Below are 22,904 nucleotides of genomic sequence, written 5' to 3'. Positions count from 1 at the left end.
TTAGTAGAGTTCTTCCACGTAGTAAGTATTCAATAAACGTTTTTTGAGTAAATGTTAATGAAATAAATGTTCACATTTCCCTCCTGTTTGCCTTCGTACCGGATGCGACTCACTCGCCTACTCCCTTCTCTTCTTCAGGAAGTGCTAACAGTTGAAAAGTTTTGTAAATTACTTTTGAAAAAGAAACACTCATGTTTCTATCACAAGCTTTCCACTAAATTCAGATTTGCTAGGGGTATTATTGCAGCTGTTTTCGTTTGTGCTTTCTTAGGTCGTTCATACTTTGGCATTTTGAGCACCCATTAGAAAATATTGGCCCCCATACCCTTACAATTTATTACATTCAGTAACGATTTGGAGAAGAGTTCCTGACACAGTGGGCTATCAATATAATGGGCTATCAGTAATTGAGAGTGTTGAATCTGCTATAATGGTAAATTTCATTATTTCTCCCTGCAATTCCATTGATACTCCCATGTATGTTTGAGGCTACTTTATTAAATGCATGTAAGTTTAGCATCTATTTCTGGTGGGTTGAGCCTTTTACCATTAAGTGATGACTGTCTCTAGCCCTAAAACTTTTTATCTTAAAAAGTCTTCCCTAAATATTAATGTGATTTCGCCAGCTTTCTTTTGCTTCTAAGTCAGATCGGGGAGGGATGTAGAGGGAAGGAAACCAAGGAAGAGAGGGAGAGGTCACACTTCCTGGGAAAAGCAATGCTCAAAGTAGGAATAATGCAAGCATCAGATCCAAAAAGTAACATTCAGATTGAGTCCATAACTGCTGAAAAAATGAAGAACAAGCCTCATTTCCTACTTTATAAATTCATTCAACAAATATTTATTGGATGTCTAGAATGTGCCAAATAGTTTTTTTTTTAAATTTTTTTTTTTTAATGTTTATTTATTTTTGAGACAGAGGCAGAGCATGAACGGGGGAGGGTCAGAGAGAGAGGGAGACAAAGAATCTGAAACAGGCTCCAGGCTCTGAGCAGTCAGCACAGAGCCCGACGCAGGGCTCGAACTCCGGGACCGTGAGATCATGACCTGAGCCGAAGTCGGAAGCTCAACCGACTGAGCCACCCAGGCGCCCCTAGAATGTGCCAAATATTATTCTAAGTTCTAGGGGTGTGATGATCAGCAAAATGGAAATCTTTGAGGAAGCATAAGTTCTAGCAATTCTTTTAATTACATTCAGCAACTCTATTTATAGATACTTATCCTACAAATAGTCTTTTGGGTATGAAGTGACCTATGTGCAAGAATATTGATAGCAGCAGTCTTTATTAGCAAAAGGTTACAAATACCTTAATTACCATCAAAAGGTTAAATAAACTACACTGTATTCATTATGCAGTCATTAAAGAGAGGAAGCTCTGCATATATTGCTATGGAAAGATCTCTAAAATATATTAAGTGAAAACAAAAACAGAAAGTGCCAAGCTATGTATGTTGTGCTACTATTTGTGTGGAAAACAAAGTAGGAAAATATATGGATGTATTTGTAAATGCACAGAATTACTAAAAGCAGTTGCCTACAGGAGGAGGATAGCTGGGGACAGGATTTAAGGAAGGCTTCTTTTTCACTGAATATGCTGGTACTTTTGAAATTTGGTATATCTTACCTCCTCAAAAAATAAAAATATCCTCCCCTCAAAGAAAAATAGTTACAAAAATAAACAAACAAAAACCCTAATTTTGAAAAAACAAGTTCATCTCTGTTTCTAGGCCTGTGCTGTGTAATATAACTAAATGGGACACTTGAGATGTAGTGAATCTGAATTGAGATGTTATAAAGTATAAAATGCACACCCTATTTTATAGACTAAGTAGGAAAAATAAAGTAAAATATCTCATTAACAATTTAAAAAGTAGATTGATAAAATCATATTTGGATATATTGGGTTAAGTAAAACATTCTTTTTTCAAAGTTTATTTATTTTGAAAGGCAGAGAAGGAGACAAAAACATACTCTTTTTTTAAATATTTTTTTAATGTTTATTTTTTTAACGTTTATTTATTTTTGAGACAGAGAGAGACAGAGCATGAACAGGGGAGGGTCAGAGAGAGAGGGAGACACAGAATCTGAAGCAGGCTCCAGACTCTGTGCTGACAGCCCCGACGCGGGGCTCGAACTCACGGACTGCGAGATCATGACCTGAGCCGAAGCCGGCCGCTCAACCGACTGAGCCACCCAGGCGCCCCAGTGTTTATTTATTTTTTGAGAAAGAGAGAAAGAGGGCGTGCATGCAAGCCGGGGAGGGACAGAGAGAGCGGGAGACAGAATCCAAAGCAGGCTCCAGGCTCTGAGCTGTCAGCACAGAGCCTGAAGCAGGGCTCAAACTCATGAGCAGAGAGTGGAGCCTTGAGATCATGACCTGAGCCTAAGATGAATGCTTAATCCAGGTGCCCCTTTCCTAAACTTTTTATATTAGTTTATTGATCAAATTGGCTAACTTAACTCCTACATAAATTTTAAGATCTTTAAAATTGTAAATTTGGCTTCCATTAAATTGAATCAACAATGAAACAAGATTGAAGCAAACAAAATAAAAAATGAAATTTTTTTCCAACCGTAAATTGGAATTATATAATTTCTTTAAATTTTTTTTCTAACGTTTTATTTATTTTTGAGACAGAGAGAGACAGAGCATAAACAGGGGAGGGTCAGCAAGAGGGAGACACAGAATCTGAAACAGGCTCCAGGCTCTGAGCTGTCAGCACAGAGCGCGACGCCGGGCTCGAACTCAAGGACCGCTAGATCATGACCTGAGCCGAAGTCGGCCGCTTAACCGACTGAGCCACCCAGGCCCCCCGGAATTATATAATTTCTAAGAACCTTAGAAAATTTAAAACCTTGGACTATACTGAGTTAATTAATAATCATGGCAAACCTAGGTTGTTTTTTGGATAGAATATTAAACCCTTGATTACCAAGCCTGATTTTAAGTTTATATACTTTTGTTTCTTATTTTGATATGCTATGTAGTAAGTGATACCTTTGGGTCAAGTTAATAAATGTTTCTTTTTGTTGCATTAATGTATAAAAGGATATGTATAGCTGAACAAAGTTGTGTTAATGCTCATGAGTTTTGATGATCTGCTGAAATATTGATATGTGACAAACAATTCTCAATGACCTGCCTCCCAGGTTTCTCTAGGAGTTGGTTTCTCTGGGAAGTTAGTTTCTTTAAGTATAATAAGGATTACTGTATAACTATAACAGTAGCAATCGTTACAGAAAAATACAACTATGTATGTGTTTTTATTTTTCAAGAGAAAAGTGCAGTTTTGTTCCAAATTATCAGTTTGTTCTACAGTATGAAAAAGCATAGGAAAGACAATTTCAGGAAAGTGAATTTTATTTGCCTTGATATATAGTACCTGCATCTGAAAAGACACTGGAATATGCTACAATTTTGGCAAAGTTCAGTCAGTTTTAAGGGTCTTGCTTCCTTGGTTGAGCCATCAATCCCTAAGGTAAAAGGTTAATCTTTACCTTCTGCCTAGATAGCAGAGATTTTGTCTTAACCAGAATAAACTTTCATTGCTCTATGTGTCATATCTTTAATTATTAAAAAGAAACAAGGAAAAAGGATTTTTATTTGAGAAACATCTTAAACTTCTTATAATCATGTTATAGTACATTCTTCTGTATTTTTTAAATTTATTGTCCTTTAATTAAGTATATAACCAAGTATTCTTTGTCAGTATTCAGTATTCTCTGCACCTATAATCCTATCATAATCAAATGATCAATCATCTCTGATATCATGACCTTCCCAGGGTCAAATCTTGAATGAAGAAAAATCAAAATTTCAGGTTATATGTTACACGTAAATGTATCTTTGAAATTTCCTGGGGGGTGGGGAGGAGATCTGTTCTTTCACCTTTTAAAAAGAAAGATATTAGAAATAATAAAGTTTATGTATTCCATATTTAATTATCAACACTATTGTGTGAGCTTCATAAGAAAAGTTAGTAAATAAATCAGATCAACTCAGCCTTCTTTAGCTTAAATTTGTGTCAACTGTTGTTAATATAAAAATGGCCAAAATTATGTGCTTTATAAAAAAGCCCTGGAGATTTGCCAATGTTGTTTCCCTTAAGGGAAATAATGGTTAAAGTCTTGTGAAACAGTTACGCACTTATGCTTTCATAGAGACTTTTCATTTACTTCCATTCTTTTATTGGATATAGTAATTAACTATAATCTTCAATTTTAGTCATTGCAATGGATTGAATGTTTTTGTCTCCTCAAAATTTATATGTTGAAATCCTCGTCCCCAAAGTGATGGTATTAGGAAGTGAGGGCTTTTGGAGGTAATTAAGTCACATAGAGGTGGACTCCTCATGGATGAAATTAATACCCTTTAAAAAGGGGACCCCAGAGAGCTCTCTCACCCTATTTCTTCTATGTGAGAATATAAGAAGTTAACAGTCAGGTGCTTTGATGTTAGACTTTCCAGCCTCCAGAACTTTAAGAAATAAATGTTGGCTGCTTAAGCCACCCAGTCTATGGTTTTGTTAAAGTGGCCTGAGCTAAGACAGTCATATTTTACTTTATAATACTTTACAATAGTTTCTGATTTACTCTGATGCTAACTTGAAGGCTGTACTGTAAGCTACAGGCCAAAGTTTGTGCATGCGGGGACAGTCTCAAAGCCTCATGGAAAGGCTCAGTTACTTTAAATTACTGATAGATACTTCAAAGAATAGTCTTTTGGGTACAGACTTACAAGTGGGCATAGCTTAGGCAAGTTTCACACCATACCATTAGACTCAGTCAGGATTTCTAGAACTCTTAGTTTGGAAAAAAACAGCTTCTTGAAAGCAGTTCCTTGACTCAAGATCCCACAGAACAATTACAGAGAACTGAATGAGCCAAGGAGGGGAACTTAATCATGGTTACTTGTTTGGAATATTGGTTATGTAGTTGTAATGTTCTGTTTCTATGGGTATATGAAGAAGCCCTTTTTAATTCTTAGGCTGTCTTCAATTTAGTGGACTGTGCTTTTGTAAACTGGAAGTTTAAAATGGTGTCTGATTCCCACTTAGTCCCTAGAATTCAGAAACATTTTCTGAATCTCCTTACATTTTATGGCAGTATTCAAAATGAATCTTTTTTCTTTTTGAGTTTATTTATTTATTTATTTTTGAGAGAGAGCACAGTGGGGGAGGGGCAGAGAAAGAGAAGGAGAGAGAGAATCCCAAGCAGGCTCTGTACTGCCAGTGCAAAGCCCAACTCGGGGCTCAAACCCACGAATTAAGAGATCATGCTCTGAGCAGAAGTCAGGTGCTTAACTGGCTGAGCCACCCAGGTACACCATGATTTTGTATTCTTGTTTATAATTAAGCAAATTGATTATGTAACCAAGGCCATACCTGGAGTGTCATATTTGAGAATAATATGACATATTATGTCATATGACATAATAATCCTTTAATCAGGTTTGACAAGCATATTATCAAAAAAACAAGTTGACTGTGTATGTTGAGTTAATGTTTACAATGCTGTCCTGGTAAAATTGGAATTGGTAACTGGCTTACAGGGTTCCAGTCTTACAGGTGGTTAGGAAGGGCCCGTTTGGGCAAGCCAGGAACCTTAGTAAATTTTGGAGATGCTGAGGAGAGAAAGTCACTCAAATTCTTAGGTACTACTTGAGAACTCTGGTGCAGAATTGCTTGACTTTGGTTCTAGATCTAGCCTTGAGATCGCAAATTATAGAGGCTTTTAAAAGTCTGAGTGTCTCTATGAAAACTTTCAGACAGAAGTTAATTCTGCAGCTTTGGTAATTGTTCAGCACAGTATGTCTTTGGATTTACAAAGTAAATTCAAGGAGGCCTACATGGTTCATTAACACTGTGGCAGTAATCAGGCCAAACCTAATGAAACCTGCATTTTTAGAACAAAATAATCTTGGCAGGTTATTTATGATCACAAGGAAGAAACTGTCAAGAAACACTGCCAAAAACTTGGAAATGGGTAAAAGGAATTACTGAGTGTCCATTTAGTGGAGTGCTAGGTTTTATCTAATGGATTCTGAGGGTAGTATCTGAAGTGCTATGTATCTATAATTGTCTTCCTATTGACTAGGCTGTTTTACCATTCTGTAAACTCAAAAAAAGTTAAATTATAGAAAATGGATAGTAATATAAATGAACTACAGTTGATTTCTGCTCAGTGGAAAAGATGACCCCTTTAGATTTTATTGCCCTATAAGATATTAAACAATTTTATATCTATTAGCAAATATTAAGCATTTCTAATTTCCTATATGTTTGTTTTTCAAATTCTCCCTTATGCCAGTTTAAAAAAAATTTTTTAATGCTTATTCATTTATTTAGAGAGGGAGAGAGACAGAGTGCAAACAAGGAGGGGCAGAGAGAAGGAAAGAGAGAACCCCAAGCAGGCTCCAGTGCTGTTAGCACAGAGCCCCATGCAGGGCTTGATGTCACTAACTGTGAGATCATGACTTGAGCCAAAATCAAGAGTAGGATGCTTAACCCACTAAGCTTCCCAGGTGCCCCATCCCTTATGACAGTTTTAATACCTCATTAATTCCCTCATTCATTAATGAGTTAAATGAAATTTTTAACATTTTTTAAGTGTTTCCTGTAGGATTTGATTTTTTTTTTTTTTTTTAGTGTTTATTTATTTATTTTGAGATAGCATGAGCAGGGGAGAGGCAGAGAGACAGGGATAGAGAGAATCCCAAGCAGGCTCCATACTTAGCACAGAGCCTGATGTGGGGCTTGATCTCGCAACTGTGAGATCATGACCTGACCCAAAATCAAAAACTGGACACTTATGTAGGATTTAATGTTCAGTCTCCAAAGACCTTTTGTAGTACTTGATCATGGGTAATACATTAAAATAAATGGATGTCATTCTAAAAGCCATATAAATAGCCATTTTTTAAACCCAGAGAAGGCTTGGTATAATCTCCTCTCCCTTTATGCAAATTGATGACTATGGCACATTCCTTATTCATTAAAATTGCCAGAAATATACCAGCTCTGCTACAAAACTATGCCTTTTCCAGAAACCATCAATTCAGAGATATAGGCAACTAACAATCATGTTTACGGTCTATGATTCTTCCTACCCTCCTGGCTGTAATGGCCCTAGCCAGTCAGCTTATATAAGTGGTAGGAAATCTAACATATATAAATATTAGGTCTTGTTCTATTTTAGGATTGAAGAAACAGAGAAAGCTAGGCTACAGAACGAGAAAAAAAATGAAACGTGACAGAAGTAGAGTTGAAAGGTAGAAAAATATTATTGCATGGATTTCTAAAGTTATTTGGCTTCTAGACCCTTTCTAAAACTCACTTCATTCCTGCCCTTTTGATCCATGAGGCACTTCAATGTACTTAAAATACATTTGTTCATTTTTTAAAGTAGGTTCCATGCCCAATGTGGGGCTTGAACTCATGACCCTGAAATCAAGAATCAAATGCTCTACCAACTGAGCCAGCCAGGTGCCCCTGTTCACTTTTTTCTTAAAGTCGTTTAAGTTCATTTGTGTTACTAGTGACTAAAAAGTCTTAATTGATAGTTATATAATTGCTTAATATTTATAATCGAGGGTACATTAATAAATATTATCATCATATGGCTTTGGAATACATTTATATGTCTAGAAGCTTTATGTTTAGAATTAGTAGGTAAGTTTTTGGACTTATGTATTATAAATTCAAATCTGCATTTGGAATATATTCTATTTAACTTGTAATTTCTTTGTAATACTCAGGAAGTCTCTAAATCTCCTTACCAATCTCTGTCATTGAAGTACAATTTCATAACTGAGCATGAAAAAAGCAGTCTTTTAAATATTTTTTTGTAAAAGATTAGATTTTTATTTTTATAATTAAGTGGCAACAGAAGAATGTATTTGGTCTCTGCCCTCAGTCCCTGGCTCTGAACTTCTAAAACTCTTTGAATTTGCTGAGTATCTGTTGTTATTCATGACAAACACAAAAGATGATATCTGAGTTTATGCTAATGAGGTGACTTCAGGTGGGGCCCCTAGATGGGAATTTAGGATGGGGCTGATCACCAGAAAGATTAAGCAATCAGATGATTGTGTTAGGGATTGAACTGTGTTCCCACAAAATTCAACAGTTGAAGCCCTAACCTTTCCCCATATGATTGTATTTGGATGTGGGCTGTGAGACAAGTGATTAAGGTCAAATGAGGTCATAAAGGTAGGGCCCTAATCTAATAAGACTTGTGTCCTTATTTGAAGAGAAAAACACCAGAGTCTTCTCTCTCCTCATGCATGTGCACAGAGGAGGCCGTGTGAGAACACAGTGAGAAGGTGGCACTCGACAAGCCAGGAAGAGATCTCTCCAGAAACCAGCCCAGATGGCACCTTGATCTTGGACTTGTAGCCTCCAGAACTGTAAGAAACTAAAGTTCTGTTGTGTAAGCCACCCAGCCTGCAACATTTTGTTCTGGCAGCCCTAGCCACTAATACAGGTGGGAACTTTCAGCCCCACCCTTGACCTAAGGGGAGGAGATAAGGGCTAAAGATTTTCCATAAAAACTCTTGAACAAGAGATCTATGAGTTTATAGGTTGGAGAACTGAGGTACTAGGAGGGTGGTGCAACGGGAGAAGGTATGAAAGCTCTGTGTCTCCCCTTATAGCTCGCCCTATACATCTGTCTCTTATACTTGGCTGTTCCTCAGTTGTATCCTTTATAATAGTGTTTTTCCTGAGTACTGTGTGCCATTCTAGCAAATTATTGAATCTAAGGGTGGATCATGGGAATACCCAAATTTGTATCCAAATTACACAGAAGTGTGGATAGCCTGGGGACCCAGGACGTGTGACTGGTGTCTGAAGTGAGTATGGGACTGAGCCCTTAAACCTGTGAAATCTTGATAGTAACTCTTCAAGTTAGTGTAAGAATAGGATTGAACTATAGGATGCCCAATTGGTGCAGAATCAGAAAATCAGAAGTGGTGTTAGAAACTCTAATTAATATAACATATTTTAGCAGCATTTGATGTTTAATATTACAAAGAAATATTAAATTCACAAACTTTCATTCTTACATGATTTTATAATTTTTGAAATACCTAATAATATAATTTAGTGAAAAATGGGTAGGTAACTTCATGCAGTTCATAATCAAAGCATGACTTTTTTTCATCACAGTAAATAAATCATAAATTCACTTTTATATGAAGTAAATAAACTTCCGGGAAAGAATACAGAGACACTAATAAGCACTGAACAATTTTATTTCTTTTCATAATGCACGCACATGAAATGAGATTGTGTACAACAGACCAAAGGCTACTCAGATATCAAGAATCATAAAAATATTTTAAGGCAAATTTTATTGATTTATTTTTAAATAAGGCCAAGTGACATGTAGGCTCAGAATTAAACAAGATTCTAATAACTTCTGGTCATTGTATGATGAGAATAAGAACATCAAATTTTTGACTATTACTATACAAAACTGAAAACAAATACTTTCCAAATTGTAGCAAAATAAACTCCTCCAGTAGAATACCATGAAGTCTACAAAGTCACCAGTAAGTTATGTGATGGCATCCAAATCCTACAATTCTTTCTCAATGTAAATTTTGGAAAATTCTGAATATTTTTATAAGCCCACTTTTCAAAAATGTCACTGGAAAAATATTGAAATCCAAAAAATTTGTTACTTTAAGTGGTTAGAATAACAAAACAAATGTACTTTTCTAGGTTAATGTAATTCAAGTACAGTGGTATATGGATAACACATAATTTTAGTGAAACCAAACCTGTTTGAGAAAAAACAAGTCATTTAAACAAAAGCAGAAAGATAGTATTAGAATCAGTAGTATGGGTTCAGTGTAAGAGCAATTATTTTAAAATTTTACCAGAAATATCGTAAAGCCCTTTATCTTAAATAGTAGATTATGTTCTAATTACTCAACAATTAATCATGTTTTATAGCAATCTCTTTAATTTTTGTACTTGCCAATGTGTTCACGGGCTATAATAAGTCTTTGAATCTGTGCTGTACCTTCATAAATCTGCAAGAAAAAAATAGATGTACATGAAATATCTTCAGTACATGAATAATTTACTCAATATTTTCGACAGTAGTATAAGCTTCATTGTAACATCAAATTGAATGAAACCATATAAAGGGTCTGTAGTCTAGTGATTCCAAAACCCGATTCTGTGAAACCCATGAAAATACATAATTCTCTAAAATAAAGATTAGTTAAATTATAAAAAGTCATTTACCAAAATTTTGGGAGTGTTAAAAAAATTAAAGGATATCAACATTTCAAAAAGTTTGGGAAACCTAAAAGTTAAACGTTGCAAAAATATTTATTCAACTTTTCTGAATTGTTTTTAGCCAGTTGTCCCCTTCAGTCATTTTCCATTTTTACTCTTATACCTGATTTTCTCTTTTGCTGCCTAAGGAACAGAGTTGCTAGAGAAAAAGATGCTGGGAACATTTGGCTTTAACTGAGACAATCCTAGTAGCCAGCCCTTACTTCTAGTTTAAACCCTAGGAAATTTGTTACAGTTCATCTTCTCAGATGAACTTCTAATAAATGACTGATAGCAGTAATAATTATAGGCTTCAGGAGAGGGACAGTTTCACAAGATAAACCTGTAACTTTGTATAAGGCACAAATTCTGGTCCTCAGTTTTTCATGTCTAAATTCAGAGGCTGCAATGTCTATTTCCTTCTTACTCTAACATTCTAGGATTCTACCTCCAGATTTCAAATGACTGGATTTCCCAAATAACTGGTTGTGGATAGAGGGAAGCAAGGGAAGGGATACTGAGGACGATGGGTTAAAATTACTTAAGCAACATGTGGAGAACATGTGCATTTATATTTTATTTACCAAATTATCCCTATCTCTAAGTTTTTCTAACCACTACATCACTGCCTCTCCATGTTGTTTTCCTCCCAAATATGGTTTTAATCAATTCAGTAGTTGTCAAGCAAGATTAAAAATAAAATAATTTATTATTATTTTTTATTTGAGAGAGACAGAGAGAGAGAGAGCACACGAGCCAGGGAGAGGGTCAGAGGGAGAGAGAAAGAATCTCAAGCAGGCTCACGCTGAGCATGGTTCTGATCCCACGACCCTGGGATCTTGACCTGAGCTGAAATCAAGAATTGAACATTCAATCAACTGAGCCACCCAAACACCTCTAAAATATTTTAATTATATGCATATTTCTGGGAGAGCAAAGAGTAGACTACGATTAGCTAGGATGTTAAGCATCAAAGATGCCTGACCCAGACATAAATGTACTTGTCTGTACCATTCACTTTGTTACTTTATTCTCTCTTAAGGCATATACCTAAAAGTAACATTCTTCTGTGTTAGTTTTAAAAACTTCAGCTTACAGCCATGTATGATAGTTTATTTTATTAATGGCACAAAATCCTAAATTAGAAATCTGCTCTGTCATCTATGAATATTATTTTACCTAAAAAACAACAGAAATCATTTTTGACCTTACCTGATAGATTTTGGCATCCCTCATTAGTTTTTCTACAGGATATTCTGTATTAAATCCATTGCCCCCAAAAATCTGCACAGCATCAGTAGCTAACTGATTTGCAACATCTCCAGCAAATGCCTTTGCTATAGAGGCATAGTAAGTATTTCGGCGACCAGAATCAACCTCCCAAGCTGCTCTCTGGTAACTCAATCTCGCTAGTTCAACTTTCATTGCCATTTCAGCCAGCAAAAATGATATTCCTTGGTGCTAGAATTAAACAGAAAAAAAGTTTAAGGGTATCTGTTAACTAAAAAATCTTTTTTTTAATGTTAATATATTTCTGAGAGAGAGCTTGAGCACTCAAGAGGGTGAGGGGCAGGCGGGGGGGGGGGGGGGGCGGGTAGTCGGGAAAGGATCTGAAGCAGGCTTTTCATGGATAGAAGCAAGCCCCATGCAGGGCTTACATTCCAGAAAGGTGAGATTATGACCTGAGCAGAAGTTGGATGCTCAACCTACTGAGACACCCAGGCACCCCACTAAAAAAACTTTTTAAACGTTCTTCTCCTGGAACTTTTTTGTTTTAACTTTAAAACTAATATTAGACTTAGAAAATTACACTCTGCCTCCTCTAATGGTAACATATTGCCTAACCATAATGTAATGATCAACCATTAATATTACTAGGATATTAACCATTAACATTACTAGCATATTATCAACTAAACTATAAACTTTGTTCAAATTTGGCCAAGTTTTCCACCAATGTCCTTTTTTTTTTTTTTTTTTTTTTTTTTTTTTTTTTTTTTTTTTTTGGTTCAAGGATCCCATCCAAGATTTCAACTGTTATTTCTTCTTAGTCTCCCCCAAGCTGTTAGGATTCTTTAATTTTTCCTTGTCTTTCATGACCTTGGCACTGCTAAAGAACACCGAGTGGTTGTTGTTTTTTTTTGTAGAATGTCCCTCAACTTGGGTTTGTTTGATGTTTTCTCAGAGCTGGAATGAAGTTATGCATTTTTGCAAAATACCACGAAAATTATATGTATCCTTTTGGGTATCTGCTGGGATTTTTTTTTTTTTTTTAATGTATCTATGTATGTATTTTTTTTTTTTTCAACGTTTATTTTTTTTTTTTATTTTTGGGACAGAGAGAGACAGAGCATGAACGGGGGAGGGGCAGAGAGAGAGGGAGACACAGAATCGGAAACAGGCTCCAGGCTCTGAGCTGTCAGCCCAGAACCCGACGCGGGGCTCGAACTCACGGACCGCGATATCGTGACCTGGCTGAAGTCGGACGCTCAACCGACTGCGCCACCCAGGCGCCCCTCTATGTATGTATTTTTAAGTAAACTCTATACCCAACATGGGACTTGAACTCACAACTCTGAGATCAAGAGTCACATGCTCTACCGATTGAGCCAGCCACGTGCCCCTGCTGGGACTTTTCAAAGAACATTATTATAGATACAGTGAAAAATAATGTGGCAGTGTATCAGATGCTGACAGAGGAAAGTAAGTGCCATGACAAAGACAAATAAAAGATGCTTCTTATTCTCCCTCTAGTAGAGGTTCATAATCAAAGAGGAGACCTAAGACAAGTACCTTCAATAAGACAGTAAGTGTCCTATGAGTTGTATGGCCACAATGGTATAGGATAGAAATACATCACCATGTATTGATTGGTAAAAATTTCAAACATACTGTATGGTTGAAGCTTTTGAAAAATAAATTCATAGAAACAAAGAATATACAGCAAGATGGTCACTGTAATTATCTCTGGACAATGGGATCATGTAGCAATTTTATTACTCAATTTTACACACACTGTATAACATAAATTATTCCACACTGAACATGGAATGGAACATATGCTTTAAAATAATACATATTAGGGGCGCCTGGGTGGCGCAGTCGGTTAAGCGTCCGACTTCAGCCAGGTCACGATCTCGCGGTCCGTGAGTTCGAGCCCCGCATCAGGCTCTGGGCTGATGGCTCGGAGCCTGGAGCCTGTTTCCGATTCTGTGTCTCCCTCTCTCTCTGCCCCTCCCCCATTCATGCTCTGTCTCTTTCTGTCCCAAAAATAAATAAAAAATGTTGAAAAAAAAAAATTTAAAATAATACATATTAAAAGAAGGCTTATAGGCATTCAGAAACAAAAATACTAAAATGATTAAGAAGATGCTTTCTGTAGTAGGCAACATCAAAATGGGTTTTGAAGACCAAGAGATTATAAAAACCATACAACTTATGACTGTGTACAGACTAATATGAACCAAAGGTCACAACATACAAAAAACTAAGCTGTTCAATTTCTTATATTTACTGTATTAAAAAAAACACACACACACTACTTTAGAATGTGACAAGCTGCTTGAGATTAGCATGGTAAGGGGCGCCTGGGTGGCGCAGTCGGTTAGGCGTCCGACTTCAGCCAGGTCACGATCTCGCGGTCCGTGAGTTCGAGCCCCGCGTCGGGCTCTGGGCTGATGGCTCAGAGCCTGGAGCCTGTTTCCGATTCTGTGTCTCCCTCTCTCTCTGCCCCTCCCCCGTTCATGCTCTGTCTCTCTCTGTCCCAAAAATAAATAAACGTTGAGATTAGCATGGTAATTGAGTCTTAAGAGGAGACAATTATTAATGTAAATAATTCATATGTGGAACAAGGAGAGTAATATCCTCCCTTACTTCTACCTGCCTGATTGTGCCCATTCTTCTAAGCCAATGATTCTTTCAAGTTGTTTTGTTTTTAGTTTTTACTGTTTTTTGAATAGGTAATCCATCCACCAGTTTGAATTTTAACCTTTCTTCCTTCTATCATCCTGCCCTCCCCAACCCCATTTAATTCCCCTTCCTAGAGGTAAACAGATGAACTGTTTTCATCTTCTCAGAGATATTATATACACAGATAAGCAAATACATCCATAGTCTCTCCCTTTTTTACACATATACTTGCCTGCTATGTTGATGGTTCTTCATTTTGCTTTTTTAAAAGTTTTTATTTTTTAATTATTTTTTATTAAAAAAAATTTTTTTTAATGTTTATTTGTGAGAGAGAGACAGACAGATAGAGACAGAGTGTGAGTGGGGGGAGGGACAGACAGAGAGGGAGACACAGGATCTGAAGCAGGGTCCAGGCTCTAAGCTGTCAGCACAGAGCCCAACTCAGAACTCGAACTCATGAACCGTGAGATTATGACCTGAGCCAAAGTCAGACCTTATTCGACTGAGCCACCCAGATGCCCCTTGCTTTTCTTATCAATAAATCTGAGTGCTTTCTATATTAATACATAAAGAGCTTCTTTATCCTTTTTTATAGCTTCAAAGTATTCCACTGTATGGATGATCAACATCTTGGTTGTTTCTATATTTGGCTGTTTCTACACAATGCTGAAATGAATAAGCTATAGGTATGTTATACTGTCCATATGGAGTATATCTGAAAGATACCTATCTTATGAAATACAGTTGTAGGATAACCACTGTACTGTGGGCCCAAAATTAGGTACTTTTGATATATATTGCAAAAATATGGTTCATAAAAGTTACACCAAATTATATTTCCACTGGCCATATATAGAAACACTTATTTCACCACAGCCTTGGCAACCTGGTGTAAGAGGCACATTCTTCTCTTGTGAGATTCTGATGAAAAAATCCCAGTGAGTCTCATTCAGTTTCTTTTCAGCCTATGCTTTGAGAAACCCTGTTCTAAATACAACTCAGAATCCCTGTAATGTGTCTGGCCCACCCACAACAGTCTCTCCTCTTGGTTTCTCTAACCCTGTCCATAGCTTTCATTTAGAGATTTAATCTTATATTGCTCTGTATTATTTCTTAATACTTGTTTTAAGATATGTATCATATCTCCATCTCTAAAGTCTCTGAGCACAGAGACTATGTCAAACTTCTTTTCTTTCACAGAAATAGCACATGTAGTGTGCAAAAGAACACACTCTTTAAGTGACTACTTGGGTTCAAATCTTGTTTCCATTATATATGAGGTTGGACGTAATGTTTATACATGTGGTAAATGGGACTAAAAGTCCCCACTCCACAGTACTGTGAAGATTAGATGAGTTAATACATTTAAAACCCTTAGAATAGTGCTTGGAACAGAGAAAGCATCCAGTTATTAGTATTTTAATATACTAGGTGTTCAATTACTATTTGTTGAATGCATGAAATAGAAGTTCATAGTGGAAATATATCCTAAGTACTAGCAGTATAAGGGTTACCAAAACAAATCCATAGCCTGTGTGGAGCTCACATTCAAGTGAGTTAGGAGAAATAATAAACAAACACATACATGATATAATGTTGAGTGGTGTTAAGAACTATGAAAAAAAAACCAAACAAGTGGGATTAGTATATAGAACGTTGGAGATATTATTTTTCATTGGGTGACTAGGGTAGATTCTCTAGTGAAATGAGTGAGGAAGTAGATTTTGGGGGGGCGGGAAGAGTAAAAGTAAATACAAGCAAAAGGCCAGTGTGGTTGATAGAAGCCCATTGTAAGGACTCCGGATTTTAATTTCAGTGTGATTTGAACTCAGATTTTTATCTGAGTGTGAAAATTACCTCTAAAGGCGCCTGGGTGGCTCATTGGGTTAAGCTCAGGTCATGATCTCATGGTTCGTGGGTTTGAGCCACATGGTGGGCTCTGTGCTGATAGCTGGGAGCCTGGAGCCTGCTTCAGATTCTGTGTCTCCCTCTCTCTCGGCCCCTCCCCCACTCACACTGTCTCTCTCTCTCTCAGAAATAAATAAAATTAAAAAATTAAAATTAAAAAATTAAAATTACCTCTACAAGCAGCTTTCCAAAAGTTTTCCTCTCCAAGGCATACTTGGTAGCTTCATCCAAAGCCCTTTGTGCTAGTCCCACAGCACCAGCTGCTACCTGTTGGTTTAATATTTTACGAAGCAAAGATTCACGTTGTCTTTAAAACACAGTACAATGGCCATTTGCGTAAATTCTAAATGAAGGATTATACAAAGAGAAAATGACTATACATTCAGGCCACAAAAGAAGGGATGGGGGAGAACAAGCATTTAAATTTATATTGTATAAATTAAAGGCATTAGTGAGGCACAAGACCATACCCTAGAGACAAGTCATTTCTTCTGTTTAACAAGGGAAAGCTTCTTAGGGGAAATATTCCTACTGAGTAAGGGAAAAGGAAATGAGCACCTATTAGCAGGAATGATTAAGTATGGGCTGCCTGTCTGTAAATCTAGCAGTGACTACAAAAATTTTGTATTTGCTAAAATAACAGGTGGCAAGACAGTTGAAGAATTCTAAAAAATAAAGAAAAATGACAGTATCTCTCCATCCTTAATAAAAGAAGTAAATATTTAAAAAGAAATGCACACCAGATACGCCAAGTATAAATAAAACTGAATGTAATGAATAAAAGAAGATCCTAAAAAAAAAAAAAAGATCCTATAAAGATTATCAGGTCATTGATATTACTTACTGGTGGTCTGGTTTTATCAAAAGCTCCCATTGCAATTTTAAAACCAGCTCCCTCACCAATTAAAACATTTTCTTTAGGCACTTTCACATCTTCAAAGACAATTCCTCTTGTATCTGAACATCGCTGACCCATATTTAATTCCTAATGAGGAAAACAAGGTATGTTAAGGAACACTTTTTGAGCTGGCATGAATTTTTGCTTTAACCTGTTTTAGGATTTTCTGCAATTATCTAAAACGGGTTGACAAACAATGGTTTACGCCTGTTTTGTAAAGAAAGCTTTGTTGGAAGAGTCAATACCTATTTGTTTACATATAATCTATGGCTACTTTCTTGATACAGCAGAATTGAGTAGCTAGGACACAGACCTTATGGCTCTCAAAGTCTAAAATGTTTATAATCTGGATCTTTTTTTACTTTTATTTTTTGAGAGAGAGAGCGTGAATGGGGAGGGGCAGAGAGAGAGGGAGACACAGAATCTGAAGCAGGATCCAGGCTCTGAGCTGTCAGTACAGATGAACTGTGAGATCATGACCTGAGCCGAAATTGGACGCTTAACTGACTGAGCCACCTAGGCGCTTCTATAATATGGATCTTTATAAAAAGTTTGTCAACCCCTAGTCTAAAACAATTGTTCCCCAAACTTTGAAACCAACAATACTCTAAAGGTCTACATGTACATATTACCTTACAAAGACAAGTTTCATCATGTTTGAAGGCTATCTTTTTTACCATGAATGTCAGCAAAAGCATTTAGCAAACATAATCTGATTTGGGATGTTTAATTTCAGCTTAATAGAGCTAGCAAGCAAAGTAATGTACCAACTTGTTCTTAAAATTAGGTTTACTGAAGTAGAATTTACATACCGGAAAATTCACCCTCTTTAAAATTTCTAACAATTTTGACAAATGCATTATGTATTTGTCAAAATACATAGTAGTGGTACATAGTAGTGGAACCACTACCACAGTCAAGACAGACTATTTCAGCACCCCCAAAAATTCCCTTGTGCTCCTTTTTAGTCAATACCCTTACTTTACCCCAATCTGAAGCAACCAGTGATCTGATTTCTGTCCATAGAAGTTTTCCTTTTCCAGAATATCATATAAGTAGAATAATAATGACTGACTTTTCACTTAGCAGAGTGCTTCTGAGATCCATCCATATTGCTTCTGCTCAGTAATTTATTTCTTTTACTGCTGAGTAGTATTCCACTATATGGATGGACCACATATCCATTATCTGTTCACCAGTTGGACATTCCCCTTCTACTCCAGTTTTTAGCAATTATATAAAGTTGCTACAAACATTTGTGTATAGGCCTTTGTTTTCACTCTTGGATAAATACCTAAGAGTGCTGGGTATGTGGTAAATGAATATTTAACTTTATAAGAAACTACCAAAGTAGCTATATATATTCCCTCAATTTTTTACTTCAAAAAATTTCAAACCAACAGAAGGCCTATGGGAGTAGTATAACAAATACCTATGTACCCTTTATCTCAATTCACCCATTATTAACATTTTGTCACATTTGCTTTGTTTCTGTGTTTTGTGTGTGTAACTATTAGCATTATTTGCTGAATAGCTGAGAGGGAGTTGCAGATATTGTGACTCTTCTCCTTAAGGAAAAAACATTTTAATCTAATTTTTAATAAGCAGTAATAGAAGCAGGGGAAATGGGAATACATAGCTGTAAACGAGCTCTTTTGCTTGCTTGCTTTAATATTAATCATCCGCTTCTAGGCTTGAAGAAATAGTAACAATAATATACAGTTTTACCAAGAAAGAAACCAACATCTTTCTTTTTTTGTCTTTATAAGTCAATAAACTCTAGTGCCTTAGACCCTTACTTAATATAATGAGAAAACACTGTTTATGAAAACAGTTTATCCTGTTTCCCAGACTCACTCCAAACACTAGAGCATTTAAAACCAAAATGCTTGCTGGACTCATCTCAAGCCAGATAATTTCTAAAACAAAAAAAATTTTTAAGTATCAAATTTCACAAATTTGTAAAATGCCCATATATTTCAAAAAAAAAAGATTTAAGGAGTTTAAGTTTATACAATATAATTATCTATCTCTCTCATTAGAAAGTAAGCTCCCCAAGGGCAGGGATTTTTGTCTGTTTTGATCCATACAGTATCCCCAACACCACAATAGTGCTAAGTATTAACTCAGTAATAAGTATTTATTGAATTAGAGATTTTTTTTTAAGTGGGAAAACTGAGAAAAAATTAATGAGACTAGAAACAACATAATACAATGGAAAGTGAGTTTACTACTGAAAAAAGTATAAGCTATTTGGTCCTTCACACTTTCTAGAGATGGCCATAAATTTGGCCCTAAGTGGTGGGGTGCCTGGGTGGCTCAGTTGGTTAAGCGCCCGACTTTGGCTTATGTCATGATCTCATGGTCCATGAGTTTGAGCCCTGCGTCGGGCTCTGACAGCTCGGAGCCTGGAGCCTGTTTCAGATTCTGTGTCTCCCTCTCTCTCTGACCCTCCCCCGTTCATGCTCTGTCTCTGTCTCAAAAATAAATAAACATTAAAAAAAAAAAAATTGGCCCTAAGTTTTCTAGCAACCATCCCTAAAAAAGAAACATGAATAAAACATAAATAGCGCCTGGGTGGCTCAGTGGGTTAAGTGTCCGACTTTGGCTCAGGTCATGATCTCGCCATTCATGAGTTCGATCCATATGTCAGGCTGTGCTGATAGCTCAGAGCTTAAAGCCTGCTTTAGATTCTGTGTCTCCTTCTCTTTCTGCCCCTTGCCTGCTCATTCTCTCTCTCTCAAAAATAAATAAACATTAAAAAAAAAATTTGCTTGGAAGAAGCACATCCATTCTTATACTTTGTTATATACAACAACCTCACTATAGTTTTATTTATAAAGTGCAGTCTATAATATCTACTCTTAAAATAGAGAAAAATAGTGTCAGCAACCACATTGGGCAAGTTCCTCGGACACCTCAGTAGTGATCTCAACTCCACCTCTGAGTGTGTTACACTAAGTAAATCATTTACTTGGATCTCCGTTTCAATATTCAATAAACAGACTGAAATATCATGTACATCTTCCACCTTTAATATTCTACGACCTAAAAGAAAAGTTACCCCTCATATATTCTACCATGTTTCCATTTTTTTTTTCCCCAAATGTTTCCATTTTCAAGAGGCGTGGGTACAACAGAGAGATTCTGATGGCTTTTAATAAAACGTGCATTATATGAATACACATGACTGGTTCAGAAGTTTGCATAAGTTGGTCAATTCAGATTAGCCTTTCCAGTTCAGGTTACGCCACCCTTAGTCTAATATCTCACTGGGTAATATGTACCATTCCCCATGAAGAATATATATTCATGTAACCTTTAGGAACTCTTAATAAACCTCCATAATTTCTCCTTTGCCTTCAATATAGACAGTATTTGGTCATTAATAGGTTTTCTTTTTTACAAATTCATTTTGCAAAGCAGAGTTTTACAATTGTAAAATTGAGTCTTCTCTTTCTGTTCTCAGAGTTAAATCTTAATCATATTTACTTAGCTCTCACTAGGACTACTTTAATGACTTCATTTCTTTCCTACTTTGATTTGTTAAATTTTAAACTCTTTTCTTTAGTCTACTTTAAATGCTACTGCTAAATTATCTCCACACACTCAAGTTATAGTCATTTTCAAATACATTAAATTACCTTTTCTTATTTAAATAAAATTTTCCTTGCCTTCCCACATTCAAGGCTCTTTACCATTTCCACACTTTCCTCAAGGCACAGATTTTTCTCTTATGACCGTAGGTATTGTTTTAATCAAAAAGGGGCATAATCCCAGTTATCCTAACCTAAAAGGCTGCTGTGAGGAAGGAAAAGGGTGGGAACGTCTTTGGAAATGTCTAAAACTCTATTATTGGGCAGGCCATATAAATGACAGTTTGATTTCTGCTTCATTAACCCTCACAGCTGTTGTTAGCATTCTCTATAGACTGGCACCATGAATGGCCACTTTTTCAAATAATGAATCAAAAGGATTATCATCAACTTAAAATCTTCAGCAATATATAGACTATTTCACCTGATAACACCAAAACAGTTTTATGTTTAGGGATGGGTTAAATAGGTGATGGGGATTAAGGAGTGCACTTGTTTGTTTTAAATTTTTTTTTTTTTAACGTTTATTTATTTTTGAGACAGAGAGAGACAGAGCATGAACGGGGGAGGGTCAGAGAGAGGCAGACACAGAATCTGAAACAGGCTCAGGCTCTGAGCTGTCAGCACAGAGCCCGACGCGGGGCTCAAACTCACGGACCGCGAGATCATGACCTGAACCGAAGTCGGCCGCTTAACCGACTGAGCCACCCAGGCGCCCCTGAGGAGTGCACTTGTGATGAACACAGAGTGATGTATGGAAGTGCTGAATCACTAAATTGTACACCTGAAACTAATATAACACTGTATGTTAACTGGAATTAAAATAAAAACTTAAAAACCAGCTTTATTTTTTTGCAATTTACTACAAAAAAAATGGTTTCAATAAAGGAAACTGAAATAGTAATTTTGAAATGTATACCTAAAATAGTATTTGAAACCTTAATCACTGATAAATATACACTTTACCTTTCTTCCAATCTGCACTCCTGGGGTATCTGCTTCCACAATAAATCCAGTAAAGGCTTTACCAGCAGGAGTCTTAGGATCCGGATCAGAACGAGCCAATAAGAAATACCTAATATATATACATGATATAAATACAATGATAATGACCTCAACAGATAACACACACTGATGGCTGTCTCATTTAATTCCCCCCAAAACCCCAATTATTATTCCCTTGTTTTACAGATGATGAAATAAAGAATCAGAGAGGTGTAGGGGAACCTGGGTGGCTCAGTCAGTTGAGTGTCTGACTTGGCTCCCATCATGATCTCAGTTTGTTGAATTCGAGCCCCACATCAGACTCGCTGCTGTCAGCACAAGAGCCCACTTTCGATCCTCTGTCTCTCAGCTCCCACTCGTGCACTCCCTCTCTCAAAAATAAATAAAAACATTAAAAAAAATTTAGAAGCTTGCTTGAGTCAGATATTCATGATGTGACAGAGCTAGTATTTTAACCCAGGTCTACTTTTTTTTTTTTTTTTTTAATGTTTGTTTATTTTTGATAAAGCATGAGAGGGGGATGATAGAGCATGAGAGGGGGAGGGGCGGAGAGAGAGGGAGACACAGAATCTGAAGCAGGCTCCAGGCTCCCAGCTGTCCGCACAGAGCCTGACGCTGAGCTCGAACTTACAAACTGTGAGACCATGACCTGAGCCTAAGTCAGACGCTTAACTGACTGAGCCACCCAGGTGCCCCAACCCAGGTCTACTTAAATAATATGGTATTTAACTTTATTTAGAAGTATGAGTTATAAGTAAAAATTCCTTGTATTCCTTTTAGATTATGTAATCTAAAAAATAAGTATGTGCTGTGATGGAAATGGTACTTTTTCTTTCCCAAAACTAGTTTCATTATTTAAAGGACAAGCTATCTGGAAAAGAACAATAAATAGGGCTGCCTGTGAAAGGAATAATATGAGATGATGACCCCTACATTTTATCTACTATCCTCTTTTTTGCAGCAAAATCAGTGTTTTTGTTATACTGAGTTGTTATGAATATTTGCTAGATTTTCCCTCCAGAAGAATTTTTCCCGGAAAGATTTTAAAATGGAACATGAAGTATGAAAACTAAAACATCCAAATATCCATGTAACCCATGTTCTAAAAAGCCTGATATAGGAGAATTTTTAAAGAATTCCTTAAATACCAAATTTATTTTCTATGCTTAACATTAATAAATTATTCACTCTACAATTTCACTTAATAGTAAAAAAGAGAAACTGTTTTATAGTTTCACATATTACCTAATTTGTTTTACTACGAGTTGTACTTAATGAGTTCTTAAAATTATGAAAAC

General features: G+C 36.3%; 1 protein-coding gene and 1 long non-coding RNA gene across 2 annotated transcripts in view; one reads left to right on the top strand and one right to left on the bottom strand.

The window, feature by feature from the left end:
• Positions 1-8,350: 8,350 nt before the first annotated feature.
• Positions 8,351-22,904, top strand: part of LOC147578105 (uncharacterized) — a 46,541-nt gene continuing 31,987 nt past the window's right edge. The window contains exons 1-2 of the long non-coding RNA XR_015254804.1: positions 8,351-8,485; positions 14,795-14,885. This is a non-coding gene — a long non-coding RNA (uncharacterized LOC147578105). The remainder of the gene's footprint in view (positions 8,486-14,794; positions 14,886-22,904) is intronic.
• Positions 9,237-22,904, bottom strand: part of ACADM (acyl-CoA dehydrogenase medium chain) — a 34,801-nt gene continuing 21,133 nt past the window's right edge. Inside the window, exons 8-12 of the mRNA XM_025912780.2 lie at positions 21,568-21,676; positions 16,952-17,092; positions 16,279-16,374; positions 11,503-11,751; positions 9,237-10,040 (exon numbers count right to left, since the gene is read on the bottom strand). Of these exons, the coding sequence (XP_025768565.1) occupies positions 9,969-10,040; positions 11,503-11,751; positions 16,279-16,374; positions 16,952-17,092; positions 21,568-21,676 (667 nt within the window). The 3' untranslated portion in view covers positions 9,237-9,968. The remainder of the gene's footprint in view (positions 10,041-11,502; positions 11,752-16,278; positions 16,375-16,951; positions 17,093-21,567; positions 21,677-22,904) is intronic.

Source organism: Puma concolor, chromosome C1 (genome assembly GCF_028749965.1).
Source record: "Puma concolor isolate L17-30 chromosome C1, mPumCon1.1.hap2, whole genome shotgun sequence".
NCBI classification, from domain to species: domain Eukaryota; kingdom Metazoa; phylum Chordata; class Mammalia; order Carnivora; family Felidae; genus Puma; species Puma concolor.
The sequence above is the reverse complement of the archived record's forward strand: the minus strand, read 5'-3'. Positions and strand labels throughout refer to the sequence as shown.